At 46.5% G+C, this 20,226-nt stretch overlaps 1 protein-coding gene across 8 annotated transcripts in view; it reads left to right on the forward strand.

Moving 5' to 3' along the window:
- fam120b (family with sequence similarity 120 member B) overlaps positions 1-20,226 on the forward strand; it is a 112,002-nt gene that overhangs the window by 35,801 nt on the left and 55,975 nt on the right. For 7 of the 8 annotated variants that reach the window (XM_070889152.1, XM_070889157.1, XM_070889158.1 and 4 more), the window contains exons 4-6: positions 2,189-2,302; positions 5,379-5,551; positions 10,093-10,185. In XM_070889152.1, coding sequence (XP_070745253.1) covers positions 2,189-2,302; positions 5,379-5,551; positions 10,093-10,185 — 380 coding nt within the window. The remainder of the gene's footprint in view (positions 1-2,188; positions 2,303-5,378; positions 5,552-10,092; positions 10,186-20,226) is intronic. The other variant, XM_070889156.1, reaches the window with a different exon arrangement.

Below are 20,226 nucleotides of genomic sequence, written 5' to 3' on the forward strand. Positions count from 1 at the left end.
ATCCCAGAGTACTTAAGGAAGTGGCCCAAGAAATAGTGGATGTATTGGTGATAATTTTCCAATAGTCTATCGATTCTGGATCAGTCCCTATGGACTGGAGGGTAGCTAATGTAACACCACTTTTTAAAAAAGGAGGGCGAGAGAAAACATTCAAGTATAGACCGGTTAGCCTGACATCAGTAGCGGGGAACATGTTGGAATCAATTATTAAAGATGAAATAGCAGCACATTTGGAAAGCAGTGACAGGATCGGTCCAAATCAGCATGGATTTATGAAAGGGAAATCATGCTTGACAAATCTTCTAGAATTTTTTGAGGATGTAACTAGTGGAGTGGACAAGGGAGATCCATTGGATGTGGTGTATTTGGACTTCCAAAGGCTTTTGACAAGGCCCCACACAAGAAATTGGTGTGCAAAATGGTATTGGAGGTAATGTACTGACATGGATAGAGAACTGGTTGGCAGACAGGAAGCAGAGAGTCGCGATAAACGGGTCCTTTTCAGAATGGCAGGCTGTGACTAGTGGGGTGCCGCAGGGCTCAGTACTGGGACCCCAGCTCTTTACAATATACAGTTATGATTTAGATGAAGAAATTGAGTGTAATATCTCCAGGTTTGCAGATGACACTAAACTGGGTGGCGTTGTGATCTATGAGTAGGACGCTAAGAGGCTGCAGGGTGACTTGGACAGGTTCGGTGAGTGGGCAAATGCATGGCAGATGCAGTATAATGTGGATAAATGTGAGGTTATCCACTTTGGGGGCAAAAACACAAAGGCAGAATATTATCTTAATGGCAGCAGATTAGGAAAAGGGGAGGTGCAACTAGACTTGGGTGTCATGGTACATCAGTCATTGAAAGTTGGCATGCAGGTACAGCAGGCGGTGAAGAAGGCAAATGATATGTTGACCTTCATAGCTAGGGGATTTGAGTATAGGAGCAGCGAGGTCTTACTGGAGTTGTACAGGGCCTTAGTGAGGCTTCAGCTGGAATATTGTGTGCAGTTTTGGTCTCCTAATCTGAGGAAGGATGTTCTTGCCATTGAGGGAGTGCAGCGAAGGTTCACCAGACTGACTCCCGGGATGGCTGGACTGACATATGAGGAGAGACTGGATCGACTGGGCCTGCATTCACTGGAGTTTAGAAGGATGAGAGGGGATCTCATAGAAACACATTAAATTATGACGGGACTGGACAGGTTAGATGCGGGAAGAATGTTCCCGATGTTGGGGAAATCCAGAACCAGGGGACACAGTCTAAGGATAAGGAGTAAGCCATTTAGGACTGAGATGAGGAGAAACTTTTTCACTGAGTTGTTAACCTGTGGAATTCCCTACCGCAGAGAGTTGTTGAGGCCAGTTCATTGGATATATTCAAGAGGGTGTTAGATATGGCCCTTACGGCTAAAGGAATCAAGGGGTATGGAGAGAAAGCAGGAAAGGGGTACTGAAGGAATGATCAGCCATGATCTTATTGAGTGGTGGTGCAGGCTTGAAGGGCCGAATGGCCTACTCCTGCACCTATTTTCTATGTTTGTATGTTTCTATGAAGCAGCAACAACAACTTGCATTTATATAGTGCCTTTAACGTAACAAAATCTCCGAAAGCACTTCACAAGAGGCTTATCGATAGAAATTTGACACCAAGCCACTGAAGGAGATATCAGGACAGATGAGCAAAAGCCTGGTCAAAGAGGAGCATCTTGAAGGAGGAGAGAGGGGTACAGAGGTGGAGTGGTTTAGCGACAAAATTCCGGAGCTTATGGCCTGCGCAGTAGATGGCACGGCCGCCAATGGTGGAGCGATTAAAATCGGGGATACGCAAGATGTCAGAATTTGAGCAGTGCAGAGATCTTGAAGGCTTGTTGGGCTGGAGGATGTTACAGAGATAGGGAGGGGCGAGACCATGGATGGATTTGAAACGGGTGAGGATTTCAAAATTGGGGCGTTGTCAGACCAGGAGCAAGTGTAGGACAGCGCGCACAGGGGGTGATGGGTGAACGGGACTTGGTGTGAGTTAGGACACGAGCAGCCGAGTTTTGGATGAGCTCAAGTTTATGGAAGAGGGGAGGCCGGCCGGGTGAATTCCTTCCACACTGTAAAATTCTATGAAAATGTGTTCAGCATTTTGCAAAAGACGAAAAGAGGCCATCATGCAGCAGCTGATAATCCTATTCTTTGTTTCTAGATGCCCAGCCTGATGCTGCCAGATTGTGTCCTACAGTAAAGGAGTGGTTTGTATACCCGGGTAACCTGCTCCAGCAGCCAGATCTCGTGCCTGCTATACCACCAAAGCTGCCAGGTACCACCCTCATAACATTTTTTTGCGTTTCAAAAAGTTTAGCAAACAAATAGAAAGAGCTTGCATTGGTATAGTGCCTTTCAAGTCCTCAGGACAGCACAGCACATTTTACAACCAACAAAGTGCTTTTGAACTGCAGCCACCAATGCAATGGAGGGAAACGCGGCAGCAAATATGTGCACAGCAAGATCCCACAAACAGCAAGGAGATAAACGATCAGTCGATATGTTTTAGTGGCATTGGTCGAGGGATATCTGAGGCATCTTGCTGTGTTTCAGCTGACCTGGCAGTGCTTGATGCAAACACTGAATGCAGAATCTAGAGAAGTGTTCCGTTTACCAGCACTGGAATTCTGTAACTTGATGCGCACATAAATCTTAATGGGGGTGGGGAGGGGGTGAACGTTCAGTAAAGAAAAAATCATTTTGTTTTTAGCATTTCCAACAATTTTAATTACAATCTATAATATTTCTAACAATATTAATTATAATCGTTAGCATTTCCAACAGTATTAATTGCAATCCATGCATTTTAACTTTTCCCCAGTTTCCAGAGGGAAACCTGCTAATTGAGATAAAAAGAAAAATTGCAACTTTTGGAACCTGAAATAAAAAGAAAGACTTAAATTTATATAGCGCCTTTCACGGCCACCGGACGTCTCAAATCGCTTTACAGCCAATGAAGTACTTTTGGAGTGTAGTCACTGTTGTAATGTGGGAAACATGGCAACCAATTTGCACACAAGCAAGCTCCCACAAACAGCAATGTGATGATGTAATCTGATTTTTTAATTATGTTGATTGAGGGATAAATATTGACCAGGACACCGGGGATGACTCCCTTGCTCTTCTTCGAAATAGCAGAGAGAGCAGACAGGGCCTCGGTTTAACGTCTCATCCGAAATACGGCATCTCTGACAGTGCAGTGCTCCCTCAGCACTGCACTGGAGTGTGTTAGCCTAAATTTATGTGCTCAAAGCAGAAAATGCTGGAAGTAAGCTGCAGGTCTGACCACTTCTGGAAAGAAAGTCTGACCACTTCTGGAAAGAAAGTGGGTTTTTAAAACAAAAAGACTAACCCTTTTTGTGCAGAGATCCTTAGACAGAACCCAAGGGTCCCATGCTGACCCTCTAACCCTTTTTTTCTTTTTACAGATGCTGTGTATTTCCAGCATTCTGTTTTCATTTCATTGTTCCTAGTGAGAATGCTCTCTAATGATCAAATAAAGAGAGCTTTTTAAGATGCTTTCCTCGTCACTGACCTCGTGTTAGCTAGAAAAGGTCTGTTCCGTTTGACTGTGGGGGCCTTCACTAACAGACGCCTGCATGTGTACACTTTCCAGCATGGGTTCAAAGGTTAGCAGGAATCCTGGATGATTTTTCCTTCCCAAAACAGGGGTGCTGAAGCTAACTGTAGTGGCCCTACCGCCAATTTGGCTGTGATCAGCAATTTGGCACAGACCAGAAATTTCCATAGTTTTCTGGTCTATGATTCGGTTACACATTGGCACGTAATTGGCGAAGCAAAGGTGCTTGCTGCTGGCCCCCAAAGTAAATTTCCCACAAAGATCTTGCGATCTCTGTGGCAAGAAGTTCAGCTTTTCCGACGTTCGGTTGCGATCAGTGTAAGTTAATGGGGAATCCCTAACATGCGCTGCTGTGACGTCTACAAGTTGTCTAAGCAGCCAATCACAATGCAGCATTCTCACAGACTGGGAACCAGGAAGTGAATAAGCTCCTTTATTCTAACTTTAAAAAAATGTTACAGAGATTAAAACAAAGATTGGGGCTCTCACATGGGGAAACAGTAAACATAAAGATGAAAAATGTAAAAAAAATATAGATTTTTTTTAAAGTTTCTTAAAAATTGTAAATTTTTATTAAAATGGTGAAATTTGACACTCCACAAAATTAAAATTAGTTTTTCAGGGCCATAACGTTTGTTTAGCACTCAATAGGCTGTTAAAGTCCCGATTGCTACTAATCCAAAAGGGTCTAACTTTTAATGGGGTATTTAGCAGCGATATAAACGCAAAAGAGCCCAAGTTTTGGTCAGTTTCATTGATTTCTCGGATTGCCGGATATGCGGGCGGGGCGGGGTGGGGGGGGGGGCGGGGGGAGGGGAGCGGCGGAGGTGGCCACAGCGCAGCCAATGTCGGAGCAGTGAATGAATGACCACAACGTCAGGATTTCTGCGTTAACATCCGTAAGCACTAAATCCAGAAGTTGCGGTCAGTTTCAAAGTGGCAATAACAGTGTCAGTTCGCTGTTATTACCCATCGCAAATTCTGGGCCATTGACTTTACCGACTGAGGCACCAGGGCAACCCTCATCTGTGCTTTTACGCCATTCTTTAATTTACAGAGATGGAAATCCATCATTTCCGATGCATCATCATCATCATAGGCAGTCCCTCGGAATCGAGGAAGACTTGCTTCCACTCCTGAAGTAAGTTCTTTGGTGGCTGAACAGTCCAATGCGAGAGCCACAGACTCTGTCACAGTTGGGACAGACCGTCGTTGAGGAAAGGGGTGGGTGGGACTGGTTTGCCGCAACCTCCTTCCACTGCCTGCGCTTGACCTCTGCACGCTCTCGGCGTTGAGATTCGAAGTGCTCAATGCCCTTCCAGATGCACTTTCTCCACTTAGGGTGGTCTTTGGCCAGGGACTCCCAGGTGGCAGTGGCGATGTCGCACTTTATCAGGGAGGCTTTGAGGGTGTCCTTGTAACGTTTCCGCTGCCCACCTTTGGCTCGTTTGCCGTGAAGGAGCTCTGCATTGGGAGTCTTGTGTCTGGCATGCGAACTATGTGGTCTGCCCACGAAGCTGATCGAGTGTGGTCAGTGCTTCAATGCTGGAGATGTTAGTCTGGACGAGGATACTGATGTTGGTGCGCCTGTCCTCCCAGGGGATTTGCAAGATTTTGCGGAGACAAGATGCAGGAGCTTAACGGCTAACTAAAGGCTGTCCAGTTGCACTGTGACGGTGCTATAATAGCCAAACCAGCACACACTGTTTACCAAAGTATGTTTAAACCTGCTGAAGCGAGCGAGAACCTAAACCAATTATTTTATTTACAGGAGGAACTCCAGATTTACAAACCTTGTGGCTGACAGAGGGGTCGCAGGTTACAAAGTTGCGACACTGCACATTTCTAGCATGTTTTGGCTTACAGGATTTTGCTGATGAGCTACTTCTGCTGGAGCTTCCCACTGCTGCTGCTTGCTGCCTGTTGATCTATATTACGCTGCAGGTAGGGAGAAACGATTGCATGTTTTGATCAAGGCTGATCATTTGCTGTTTTTATGGCATAATTGATGGAATATGAGTTCCTAAACGCCAGTGCAAATCTCATAACCCAATAACGCAATAAAAATACAGCCTGATTTATTCAGTCACCATAAACAACTGGGCATAGCCATAAATGATTGGAATGCAACCTCAAAACAACAGTAAACATCCCAGAATTTAATAAATACAGAATTTAATTTGTTTGGTCACTCAGTGGCCCTGATTCTAATCCAGAGATGTAAGGAAACCTTTTGAGCAGGACGTTACTTTTTCATCCTTTAACTGACTGTCATTTTTATATATTTTCTTGATCTACACAGACTTTTCTGTTTGATGGAAGAATGCTGATCACTCACTGTTAGTTTCTAAGTCAGCTTTGTGGGGTCTGTCACACCTCCACGTATTTTAATTTGTTCTTGGCATCACTGGCAGGACCATTTATTGTCCATCCCTTGGAAGGGGTGGAGGGCCTTCTAACTTGAGTGGCTTGCTAGACCACTTCAAAGAGTTTGTTAAGAGTCAGTCACATTGATGTGAAAGAAAGGAAGGACTTGCATTTATATAGCGCCTTTCACGACCACCGGACATCCCAAAGCACTTCACGGCCAATGAAGTACTTTTAAAGTGTAGTTACTGTTGCAATGTAGGGAGCATAGCAGCCAATTTGCACTCAGCAAGCTCCCACAAACAGCAATGTGATAATGACCAGACAATCTGTTTTAGTAATGTTGATTGAGGGATAAATATTGGCTAGGACACCGAGAAGAATTCACCTGCTCGTCTTTGAAATAGTGCCGTGGGATCTTTTCTATCCACCTGAGAGAGCAGACCGAGCCTCGGTTTAACGTCTCATCCGAAAGGCGGCACCTCTGACAGTGCAGCACTCCCTCAGCACTGCACTGGGAGTGTCAGCCTAGATTTTTGTGCTCAAGTCTCTGGAGTGGAATCAGGTATAGGCCAGATTGGGTAAGGCCAGCAGGTTTCCTTCCCTGATCGGTACTGTCCACGCTGACAATATAGAAACAAGTAATGTACTATTAAGTATTTTTAGCCTGCAATATTTATGTAAATATTTAAAACAACTATTACAAATTAAACCAGGATTCCAGGACATCGGTACAAACTGGTAAAAGGCAAGTTCAGAAAGCACTTCTTTATGCCAAGAGCAATTCATACATGAAATGGTCTCCCTGGTAGAGCAATTGTTGCAAAGCCTGTAGTGTTATTGAAGAAGCAGTTTGACGCTTTAATGGCAGGTGGGTGTCAGTGGAAGGATGAGCTTACTCATCTTTACTTATATTTGTAGGGGGGAAAATTCCATTTCAGTGAGCAACCTGTTAGCCACAAGTTCAGTTCCCTTGTCAGAGGTTCACAGTGACATAGTTGTGAGTTGCTCACAGTGTATTTCCAGCAGGAAGCACTAGGCAGCAATTGGAAGCAAGACACTTGGCTGACTTTTTGCCTCCCCAGCCCAGGGCCACAGGCATGAATTGCAATGTCACACTGCCACCCCAGTTCTGTAGAGAAAGGAAATGGTAATTGAACATCAATGGTCCTGGTCAGTGAACTGGTAATGAAATTCCAAACAGCAGCAGCTTCATACATTGAAAGAATGTTGCCAGAATAACCAAAGCTCTCAAAGGTTTTCTCATTGAGAGAAGGAAGCTGTCGACGAACAGTGCTGTGTCAGGGAAGTACTTGTCCCCAAATAGTTGGCTATTTCTTTTCAAACAGTTTGTTTTGAAAACAATCACACTATGTTGTAGCAAAAATTCAATGGAGACTAGACAGGGAGCAGAGACTAAACAGGGAGGTAGAGAGAGACTAGGCTGGGAGGGAAGGAGAGAGAGATTAGGCAGGTGGGGAGGGAAGGAGAGAGAGAGAGAGAGACTAGGCAAGGAGAGAGAGAGAGAGAGAGAGAGAGACTAGGCAAGGGGAGAGAGAGAAAGAGACTAGGCAAGGAGAGAGAGAGAGAGAGACAGAGACTAGGCAAGGCAAGGAGAGAGAGAGAGAGACTAGGCAAGGAGAGAGAGAGCGAGAGAGAGAGACTAGGCAGGGAGGGCGAGAGAGATTGGCAGGGAGGGAGAGAGAGAGACTAGGCAGGGAGGGAGAGAGAGAGAGAGACTAGGCAAGGAGAGAGAGAGACTAGGCAAGGAGAGAGAGAGACTAGGCAGGGAGGGGGAGAGAGAGACTAGGCAGGGAGGGAGAGAGAGACTAGGCAAGGAGGGAGAGACAGATGAGACAGACGAGACAGGGAAGGAGAGAGATATAGGTATGGAAGGGGAGAGAGAGAGAGACTGCACAGGGAGGGAGGGAAAGAGAGGGACCAGGGAGGGAGAGAGAGACTAGGCAGGGAAGGGGAGAGACATAGGCAGGGAAGGAGAGCGAGAGAGAGACTGTACAGGGAGGGAGGGAAAGAGAGGGACCAGGGAGGGAGAGAGAGAGACTATGCAGGGAAGGAGAGAGAGAGAGAGAGAGACTGCACAGGGAGGGAGGGAAAGAAAGGGACCAGGGAGGGAGAGAGAGACTAGGCAGGGAAGGAGAGAGAGAGAGAGACTGCACAGGGAGAGAGGGAAAGAGAGGGACCAGGGAGAGAGAGAGAGACTAGGCAGGGAAGGGGAGAGACATAGGCAGGGAAGGAGAGAGAGAAATAGACTGCACACGGAGGTAGGGAGGGAGAGAGAAGATGAGGCAGAGAGGGAGAGAGACTAGGCAGGTAGGGAGGGAGAGAGAGACTCGGTAGGGAGGACTTGAATATAGGGGGTAAGATTAAGAACTTTGCAGATGATACAAAAATTGGCCATGTGGTTGATAGTGAAGAAGAAAGTTGCGGCCTGTAGGAAGATATCAATCAACTGGTCAGGTGGGCAGAACAGTGGCAAATGGAATTTAATCCAGAGAAGGGTGAGGTAATGCATTTGGGGAGGGCTAACAAGGAAAGGGAATACACATTAAATAGTAGGACACTGAGAAGTGTAGAGGAACAAAAGGATCTGGAAATGCATGTCCACAGATCCCTGAAGGTAGCAGGCCAGGTAGATAAGGTGGTTAAGAGGGCATATGGAATGCTTGCCTTTATTAGCCGAGGCACAGAATATAAGAGTAGGGGGGGTTATGCTTGAACTATATAAAACACTGGTTAGACCACAGCTGGAGTACTGTGTGCAGTTCTGGTCACCACATTACAGGCAGGATGTGATTGCACTGGTGAGGGTACAGAGGAGATTTACGAGGATGTTGCAGGGAGTGGAAAATCTTAGCTATGAGGACAGATTAGATAAGCTGGGTTTGTTTTCCTTGGAACAGAGGAGGCTGAGGGGAGACCTCATTGAGGTGTATAAAATTATGAGGGGCCTAGATATAGTGGATGGGAAGGACCTATTTCCCTCAGCAGAGAGGGATCAACAACCAGGGGGCATAGATTTAAAGTAATAGGTAGGTGGTTTAGAGGCAATATGGGGGTTAATTTCCTCACCCAGAGGGTGGTGGGGTCTGGAATTCACTGCTTGAAAGGGTGGTAGAGGCAGAAACCCTCACCTTTAAAAAGTATATGAATGTGCACTTGAAGTGCCGTAACCGGCAGGGCTACGGACCGAGAGCTGGAAAGTGGGATTAGGTTGGATAGCCTCTTGTTGGCCGGCACAGACACGATGGCCTCCTTCCATGGTGTAAACTGCAATGATTCTATGAGTGAGTCAGCTCGTGATGACAAGGTGAGAAGAAGGAAAAGAGCCCATGATCAGCTGGCGGGAAGGAGGACATTCTTTCAGGAGAGACCTACTTGCCTTTGACCATCATGCTCGCCCTGACAAGAGCTCCAGAATAAATGTGGCAATATTGAGGTTCACAGGTGCCACAGAAGAAGAAACAAGGATAGAGACAGACCGCACCAGGGGCTGTCAGTATTTGAAGGTAAAACACAACCGTTATGGACTGTGTGCCAGGAGAACTCCGCTCTCCAGAATCCTTGGCATGAGGCAGCAGTGGACATCAGAGAATTTAAAAAGGGAAGTAGAAGAATTAAAAAGGGAGTATTTTGACAAAATAATCTCTTAAAGGAGACCATGAGCAAAAGGACATTTAAAAGGGGAACACCCGAGAGAAGGCAATTGAAAAGGGAGTGTCTGAGAGAGATTGGAGGAGTGTGCTGCACATTGCTGGGTCAGCATACAAAGGGAGCTTATTACAGGAAGAGATGGGGGGAGTATATGAACACAGGAAGGTTATTTTAATAGGATTTCAGTCAATTAAATATAAACTGAGAATCCCCAAATGTTTTGGAGACAAAGTTGCTAAACATAATCGACAACTACTTCATGTGCTGGGGAAGCCATAAGAGGTGGTGCACATCCTAACTTGATGACGTTAAGTGATCCAGATAGCCTACAGGAAATGGGAGATAGTAACCACAGAATGATCAAATTCAACATGATCTCGTGGTAGATTGGAAACAGACCAGCATGTGGTGCCTTTGTTCAAAAGGCGTTTCGTTGTTTGTTTCAGGTAAGCACGATTTGTCTGGAGGATCTGGATGCATATTTGGCTCAGGCTCTCTGTATCCGGGACAAGCCAGCTGACCTTCTCGCTCAGATACAGGTATGTGATTGACTCTGCCCATCTGCTTCTCACTGATATAAGTGTCAGCTGTGGCTCAGTGGCTAGCACACTCGCCTCAGAAGGACATGGGTTCAAGTCCCACTCCAGGGATTTGAGCACAAAAATCTAGGCTGACACTCCCAGTGCAGTGTTGAGGGAGTGCTGTCTTTTGAATGAGACGTTAAAACTGTGGCCCCCCCCGTCTGCTCTTTCAGGTGGCACTATTTCGGAGAGGAGCTTGGGAGTTATTCCCCGGTGTCCTGGCCAATCTTTATCTCTCAATCAACATAACAAAACAGATTATTTGGTCATTATCACATTGCTGTTTGTGGGAGCTTGCTGTGCGCAAATTGGCTGCTGCGTTTCCAAGTTACAACAGTGGCTACACTCCAAAATTACTTCATTGGCTGTAAAGCATTTTGAGATGTCCGGTGGTCGTGAAAGGCGCTATATAAATCCCAAGTCTTTTTTTCTAATACGCCTTTCTTGGGGCATAGCAAGGAGCCCCGCGTCTGTGTCATCATCAAGCAAATAAATCTATTTCTGTCATGTATCTTACATTATTATATATAACTGTATCCTAACATGCTATACATGACTGTAATGAGATATGACCTGTAACCACCAGCATACCTTACCACCAGGGGTGCACTTGCAAGAGACAGGTATATAAGGACAGGTCTCAGGCAAGTGCAGCATTCCAGAACTGTAAAATAAAGGTGCAGGTCCAGAGTGACCTTGACTTCACTACATGCCTTGTGTGAATCTGTACTGAGGGGACAGGACTTTACAGTGGCGACGAGTTACGGGATTACAGAATCCACAGAATGGCGAACAACGGATCAGATGACAGGTACAATGCGGGAGATAATTGGGAGGACTTTATAGAAAGGCTCCAGCAAAGCTTTGTAACCAAAGACTGGTTAGGCGACGATAAGGCAGACAAGAGAAGAGCCCATCTCTTGACCAGCTGTGGCTCGAAAACATACGCTTTAATGAAGGATCTGTTGGCACCCGGGAAACCAGCAAGCAAGTCGTTTGAAGAATTGAGCACACTGGTAAGAGACCACCTGAAGCCAGCGAGCAGCCTATACATGGCCAGACACAGGTTCTACAACTACAGACGCTGTGTGGGCCAGAGCACACCCGACTTCGTGGCGGAACTTCGGAGGTTGGCTAGTTTATGTGAGTTCTCCGATGAACTGAGGAGAGAAATGCTGAGAGACTTTTTCATTGAAGGAATAGGCCACGCAGGCATATTCCGAAAGCTCATAGAGACCAAGAACCTGACCTTAGAGGCAGCAGCACTAGTTTCATAGACATTCTTGGTAGGGGAAGAAGAAACGAGGTTGATTTACAATGCAGGTACGACAACTAACGAAATATCGGAACAAGAAGTTCACAGCACTAAACAAGCTGCTACCCCCACACACAGACAAAACCGGGAGAACAGGCTCTCGACAGCAGGCAGAAGCCATCAAGGGCCACAGGAACGGCCGTTCACACCTCATCAACCACAATGCGAGCGAGCAATCAACTACAAACAGAGAGAAGCTCAAGAGAGATCAGCCAGACGCAGCTCATTCTTTGGGAACACTTTAAACAATAGAACAGGTCTGTGCTGGAGGTGTGGGGGTGGGCACTCGTCAAGGAGATGTCGATTTCAGCAGGCTGTTTGCAGAAATTGTGAATATACAGGGCATTTGGCCCACATGTGCAAAGAAACGGCAGCTCGGCTAGTATACGAATCGGATGGGTCGGAAAGCAGACCAGAAGATGGTGAGGACAGTACCCGGGACACTGATGTACAGCGGGTCAACATGATCAATGGCCGCTGCTCCTACAACAGGACGCCTCCTATAATGATGAGGGTTCTACCCAACGGGATATCTGTTAACATGGAGCTGGATACGGGAGTGAGTCAATCTCTCATGGGCGCTCAACAATTTGAACAACTGTGGCTGCATAAAAGAGACAGACCAAAACTCACAAGGGTCGATACCACACTAAGGACCTATACCAAAGAAATCGTACCAGTCCTCGGCAGCGCCATGCTCTCTGTCACACACAAAGGGACAGTGAACCGACTTCCCCTGTGGATTGTCCCTGGAGACCCCCCAGCACAGCTGGGAAGAAGCTGGCTGGCAAAACTAAACTGGAAATGGGATGATGTCCATGCCATGTCATTAGAGGAACGGACCTCCTGCTCAACAGTTATAAAGGGATTTGAACATCTCTTTCAGCCAGGTGTGGGCACTTTCGAAGGGGCCAAAGTCAAAATCTACATCACACAGGATGCTAGACCGGTCCATCACAAGGCCAGAGCTGTACCCTATGTGATGAGGGAAAAGATTGAACACTAACTAGACAGGCTTCTGCGGGAAGGCATTATATCACCTGTGGAATTTAGCGACTGGGCAAGTCCCATCGTCCCAGTCATGAAGCCTGATGGATCCGTACGAATCTGTGGGGACTGCAAATCTACCATAAACAGAGTCTCCCTACAGGACCAGTACCCGCTGCCCAGAGCGGAGGACTTATTTGCCACTTTGGCTGGAAGTAAACTTTTCTCAAAATTAGACCTCACATCTGCGTATATGACGCAAGAATTGACCGAGGAATCCAAGCTATTCACCACCATCAACACACATCGAGGCCTTTTCATGTACAATCGATGCCCATTCGGCATCAGGTTGGCAGCTGCCATATTCCAGCTCAACATGGAGAGTCTGCTCAAGTCCACCCCGGGGACGGTTGTATTTCAAGACGACATACTTATCACGGGCAGGGACACCGACTCCCATCTCCGTAATTTGGAGGAAGTACTAAAGCGGTTGGATCGGGTCAGCCTACGAGTCAAGAAATCCAAGTGCCTGTTTCTCGCGCCCAAGGTTGAATTTTTGGGCAGAAGGATTGCCGCTGATGGAATCTGCCCAACAGAGTCCAAAACAGAAGCAATTCACCTGGCACCCAGGCCCCGGAATGTCTCAGAACTGCGCGTCTTTCTCGGGCTACTCAGTTACTTTGGGAACTTTATGCAGAACTTAAGCACGCTGCTGGAGCCTCTCCACATGTTATTCAGGAAGGGGTGCGATTGGTTTGGGGGGGACGCCCAGGAACACGCCTTCAATAAGGCACGCAACCTTCTGTGTTCCAACAGTGTTTTGACTTTCTTTGACCCAGGTAAAAAGCTAGTTCTCACATACGATGCGTCGGCGTATGGGGTTGGGTGCGTTTTGCAACATGTCAATAGTGCGGGCAAATTACAACCCATAGCTTATGCCTCCAGGTCACTTTCGCGGGCGGAGCGCGGGTACGGAATGGTAGAGAAGGAGGCGCTCGCGTGCGTGTACGGTGTCAAAAAGATGCACCAATACCTTTTCGGGGCCAAGTTCGCGTTAGAAACTGACCACAAGCCCCTCACGTCCCTCCTATCCGAGAGCAAGGCAGTAACCGCCAACGTCTCGGCGCGAATTCAACGGTGAGCACTCATGCTGGCGTCCTACGACTACACAATAAGGCACAGACTAGGCACAGACAACTGTGCCGACACGCTCAGCAGGCTACCCCTGGCGACCACGGAAGGGTCTGACGAACAGGACTGTGAGATAGTCATGGCAATCAATGCCTTTGAGTCCACAGGTTTGCCCATAACGGCTCGCCAAATCAGAGCCTGGACGGCCAGCGACCCCACGTTACTCTTAGTAAAAAGATGTGTCCTAACCGGTGACTGGGCAGAGGCTCGCGATGCCTGCCCCGAGGAATTAAAACCCTTTCACAGGCGCATGCATGAGCTATCACTACAAGCAGACTGCCTGATATGGGGCAGCCGAGTGGTCATGCCTCTGCGAGGCAGAGAGGCATTTGTCTGGGCGCTCCACCGCGAGCACCCGGGGATCGTTCTCATGAAGGCCATAGCCAGATCCCACGTCTGGTAGCCTGGTATTGACGCGGACTTGGAGCTCTGCGTCCGAAGGTGCACCATTTGTGCCCAACTCAGCAATGCCCCCAGGGAGGCTCCACTGAGCCCCTGGCCCTGGCCTACCAAACCGTGGTCGCGGGTGTACGTAGACTATGCGGGCCCATTCATGGGCAAAATGTTCCTCATAGTTGTAGATGCATTTTCAAAGTGGATCGAATGCACCATTTTAAACTCGAGCACAACCTCCACCACTGTGGAGAGCCTCGCAACCATGTTTGCAACACACGGAATCCCTGACATATTGGTCAGTGACAATGGTCCGTGCTTCACCAGCGCAGAATTCCAAGATTTTATAATTGACCACGGCATAAATCACGTCAAGACGGCACCGTTCAAACCGGCCTCCAACGGCCAGGCGGAGAGAGCAGTGCAAATCATTAAACAAGGCATGCTTAAAATCCAAGGTCTCACGCTGCAGGGTCGCCTGTCGTGACTGCTGCTGGCATACAGATCTCGTCCGCACTCACTGACTGGGATCCCCCCGCGCAACTTTGATGAAAAGGACTTTAAAAACAAGGCTCTCATTAATCCTCCCAGACATGCACGAAATCGTTGAGGCAAAGCGCCGTAAGCTGACTGAGTACCATGACAGAAATTCGAGGGGGAGATGGAATGAGATAGGGGACAAAGTGTTTGTACTAAACTATGGCAGGGGTCCCAAATGGCTTGCAGGGACAGTAATGGGCAAGGAAGGAAACAGGCTACTGGTAGTACAAATGGACAATGGCAAAACCTGCCGGAGGCATGTAGACCAAGTCAAAAGCAGATTTACCAACAACACTGCGGAACCAGAGGCAGACTACAATGTGGAACTCGCACCACACCTGGTGGATAGACAGAGGGAACAATCTGAGGAAAGGGCAATCCCAACAGACAGCCCAGGCGAGTCAACAACAATCACACCAATCGAAACAGACAGCCCAGGCGAGATACCAGCAACCACACCCAAAGAAAAACAGACACCAAGGCAAACAACTCAGACGCTCCACGCGAGAGCATAGAGCGTCTGAGAGACTGAACCTATAAAGACAATAAGACCTTGGGAGAGGGTGATGTCATGTATCTTACATTATTATATATAACTGTATCCTAACATGCTATACATGACTGTAATAAGATATGACCTGTAACCACCAGCATACCTTACCACCAGGGATGCACTTGCAAGAGACAGGTATATAAGGACAGGTCTCAGGCAAGTGCAGCATTCCAGAGCTGTGAAATAAAGGTGCAGGTCCAGAGTGACCTTGACTTCACTACATGTCTCGTGTGAATCTGTACTGAGGGGACAGGACTTTACAATTTCAATATAATATTCCAGTAACAAAACCCTATGTCAAATCAAAACTCTGCAGTTTTACTGGGCCCTTGTCTGTGACACAAGCAAATCGTACCATATAACAAAGGAGCAGTATAAATGAGTTGCTGCCTCTGATAGCATGCTCGGCTGTTCACAAGGAATTAGTGCAAGTCTTTTAAACATTTGTCATGAATACTATTAGCACCTTCCATTCTATTAGCTGGGGAATTCCATGCAGGGTTCGCTTCCTCCCACTGAGGTTAAGGTAGCACACTCACCTGGCCTTCATCACCTCCATGCAGCTGGATCCCTACTGCAGCTCATTGGGTTACACACCATCTCCATGTAGTACTCTCCCCAAACCCTAACAAGCTGTTGAAGAACATGGGTCTTTCGGATGAGACGTTAAACCGAGGCCCCATCTGCTCTCTCAAGTGGATATAAAAAGATCCCATGGCACTATTTTGAAGACAAATAGAGGAGTTACCCCCGGTGTCCTGGCCAATATTTATCTCATTGGACAAACTTCCACAAGAACATAGGTAAGAATATAAGAATCTAAATGAGGTAGAGAAGCAAAGGGATCTGGGAGTATAAATACACAAATCGATAAAAGCAGTGACGCAGGTTAATAAAGGCATAAAATAAAAATCAGGCACTCGGGTTTATTCTGAGAGGGATAAAATTGAAAAGTAGAGATGTTATGCTAAACTTGTATAGAACCTTGGTTAGACCATACTTGGAATACTGTGTATAGTTCTGGCCACCATATTATAAAAAGGATGTGGAAGCACTGGAAAGGGTGCAAAATAGATTTACAAGGATGATACCAGAACTGCGAGGTTATACCTATCTGGAAAGGATGAACAGGCTGGGTCGATCTCATCTCTTGAAAAGAGAAAGCTAAGGGATGACCTAATAGAGGTCTTTAAAATCATGAAAGGTTTTGATGGAGTAGATACAGAGAGAGTGTTTCCACTTGTGGGGAATAGCAAATTCAGATAGTCACCAAGAATTCAGAAGAAAGTTCTTCACTCAGAAAGTGCTGAGAATGTGGAACTCGCTACCACAGATAGTCATTGAGGCAAATAGTATAGACGCATTTAAGAGGAGGCTAGATAAGCATATGAGGGAGAAGGGAATAGAAGGTACTGCTGATAAAATGAGGAAGGATGGGAAGAGGCTCGAGTGGAGGATAAACGCTGGCATTGATTGGTTGGGTCGAATGGCCTGTTTCTGTGCTGTCTATCCTATGCAAGATTGGCCACTCCAATGAGGTGCCAATAATTGCCCTTGAATTCATAGCCCAACACTTGTTACCACCTTCAGGAAAGGAAGGATAAAGTGAGAACATTGGAGGAGGACAAACTGGAATGTACAGAGGGAGTCCTTCTTATAACCTGTTGTATTGGTTTGATACACAATGTGTACAGTGAAAACAAATAAACTTGAGGGCATTCTTCATTTCAGCTGATGTTTTGCCATTTTTTGGGGGTGTGGGAGGGGCACAGCTCTACCCTTCGACCTTTTTTTATCACCAGCAAAAATTAAACATAGAAACATAGAAAATAGGTGCAGGAGTAGGCCATTTGGCCCTTCGAGCCTGCACCGTCATTCAATAAGATCATGGCTGATCATTCCCTCAGTACCCCTTTCCTGCTTTCTCTCCATACCCCTTGATCCTCTTAGCCGTAAGGGCCATATCTAACTCTCTCTTGAATATATTCAGTGAACTGGCATCAACAACTCTCTGCGGCAGGGAATTCCACAGGTTAACAACTCTCTGAGTGAAGAAGTTTCTCTTCATCTCAGTCCAAAATGACCTACCCCTTATCCTGAGACTATGTCCCCTGGTTCTGGACTTCCCCAAACCAGACTTATTAATCATCATCTTCTTAGGCGATCCCTAGTATCGAGGATGACTTGCTTCCACACCAAAAAGGGATGAGTTCACAAGTGTTTCAGTGAAGGACCTGATATTCCAGGTCACGAACTACATATTGAAGGGTGGAAGATGCCTGTGCATGGATTTTTTTAACGTGTGGTGGCCATTGCATTGTAGGAGCACCTTGGCAGTTCAAGAAGGTGGTTCATCACCACCTTCTCAGAGCAACTAAGGGTGGGCAATAAATGCTGACGTTACCAGTTATGCACACAACTTGGGAAAGAATTAACAATGATAAGCTTGTAAATTAGCATCATTTATCTCATGTAGCATGAGATAGTTTAAGTTACATCCCAGTGATACATTACAATACTGTGCTCATGGCAGAATCCACAATTTGCAGATATTTAGTACTTTGTAGTGCAGTGTTATGATAGTGGACTAGCAACCCAGAGGTCATGAGGTCAAATCCCACCGTAGCAAATTATGAAATTGAATTCAGTAAATCTGGTCATTTGTGTCCTGGCACCCGGGGAGAAAAATGACCACAAGAGAATGATTATTGTAAAAGTCCAACTGGTTCACTAAGTCCTTCAGTGACCACACCCTACAAGGTCTGGCCTACAGTCCCGCACTATATAGTTGACTCTTAATGCCCATTGAAATGGCATAGCGAGCCACACACAACAATCATGATTTGATTGTTACCTCTCTTTCCGCCTTTAAGATGCTCCATTAAACCTACCTCTTTGACCAAGCTTAAGGTCACCTGCAATGTTCCTTTAAGCTGCACATGTACATGGCCCCGCAGTAATCTGCAAAGCCCTGCGTAGGCCACTCACAAGCTTTTCCATTGGAAATGCTGTGCATGCGCAGAAATTTAACGGCATTGCGCATTGAAGTAAACAGGCACATCAAAGCGCAGCTTAGAGGGAACATTGGTCTTCTAGAATTTTTTGACGATGTAACTAGTAAAGTGGACAAGGGAGAACCAATGGATGTGGTGTATTTGGACTTTCAAAAGGCTTTTGACAAGGTCCCACACGAGATAAGTGTGCAAAATTAAAGCACATGCTATTGGGGGTAATGTATTGACGTGGATAGAGAACTGGTTGGCAGTCAGGAAGCAGAGAATCGGGATAAATGAGTTCTTTTCAGAATGGCAGGCAGTGACTAATGGGGTGCCGCAGGGCTCAGTGCTGGGACCCCAGCTATTTACAATATACATCAATGATTTAGATGAAGGGATTGAGTGCAATATCTCCAAGTTTGCAGATGACACTAAGCTGGGTGGTGGTTTGAGCTGTGAGGAGGATGCTAAGAGGCTGCAGCGTGACAGGTTAGGTGAGTGGGCAAATGCATGGCAGATGCAGGATAATGTGGATAAATGTGAGGTTATCCACTTTGGTGACAAAAACAGAAAGGCAGAATATTATCTGAATGGCGACAGATTAGGAAAAGGGGAGGTGCAATGAGACCTGAGTGTCATGGTTCATCAGTCATTGAAAGTTGGCATGCAGGTACAGCAGGCGGTGAAGAAGGCAAATGGCATGTTGGCCTTCATAGCTAGGGGATTTGAGTGTAGGATCAGGGAGGTCTTACTGCAGTTGTACAGGGCATTGGTGAGGCCTCACCTGGAATATTGTGTTCAGTTTTGGTCTCCTAATCTGAGGAAGGACGTTCTTGCTATTGAGGGAGTGCAGCAAAGGTTCACCAGACTGATTCCCGGAATGGCAGAACTGACATATGAGGAGAGACTGGATCGACTGGGCCTGTATTCACTGGAGTTTAGAAGAATGAGAGGGGATCTCATAGAAACATACAAAATTCTGATGGGTTTGGACGGGTTAGAGACAGGAAGAATGGTCCCGATACTGGGGAAGTCCAGAACCAGGGGTCACAGTCTAAGGATAAGGGGTAAGCCATTTAGGACCGAGATGAGGAGAAACTTCTTCACTCAGAGTTGTTAACCTGTGGAATTCTCTACCGCAGAAAGTTGTTGAGGCCAGTTTGTTAGCTGTATTAAAGAGGGAGTTAGATATGGCCCTTACGGCTAAAGGGATCAAGGACATCAGAACATAAGAATTATGAACAGGAGTAGGCCATCTCACCCCTCGAGCCTGCTCCGCCATTCAACAAGATCATGGCTGATCTGGCCGTGGACTCAGCTCCACTTACCCGCCCGGTCCCGTAACCCTTAATTCCCTTATTGCTTAAAAATATATCTATCTGTGATTTGAATACATTCAATGAGCTAGCCTCAACTGCTTCCTTGGGCAGAGAATTCCACAGATTCACAACCCTCTGGGAGAAGAAATTCCTTCTCAACTCGGTTTTAAATTGGCTACCCCGTATTTTGAGACTGTGCCCCCTAGTTCTAGTCTCCCCGACCAATGGAAACAACCTCTCTGCCTCTATCTTGTCTATCCCTTTCATTATTTTAAATGTTTCTATAAGATCACCCCTCATCCTTCTGAACTCCAACGAGTAAAGACCCAGTCTACTCAATCTATCATCATAAGGTAACCCTCTCATCTCTGGAATCAGCCTAGTGAATCGTCTCTGTACCCCCTCCAAAGCTAGTATATCCTTCCTTAAGTAAGGTGACCAAAACTGAACGCAGTACTCCAGGTGCGGCCTCACCAATACCCTGTACAGTTGCAGCAGGACCTCCCTGCTTTTGTACTCCATCGCTCTCGCAATGCAGGCCAACATTCCATTCGCCTTCCTGATTACCTGCTGCACCTGCAAACTAACTTTTTGGGATTCATGCACAAGGACCCCCAGGTCGCTCTGCACCACAGCATGTTGTAATTTCTCCCCATTCAAATAATATTCCCTTTTTTCCAAAGTGGATGACCTCACATTTTCCGA

Source organism: Pristiophorus japonicus, chromosome 9 (assembly GCF_044704955.1).
Source record: "Pristiophorus japonicus isolate sPriJap1 chromosome 9, sPriJap1.hap1, whole genome shotgun sequence".
Taxonomy (NCBI): Eukaryota; Metazoa; Chordata; class Chondrichthyes; family Pristiophoridae; genus Pristiophorus; species Pristiophorus japonicus.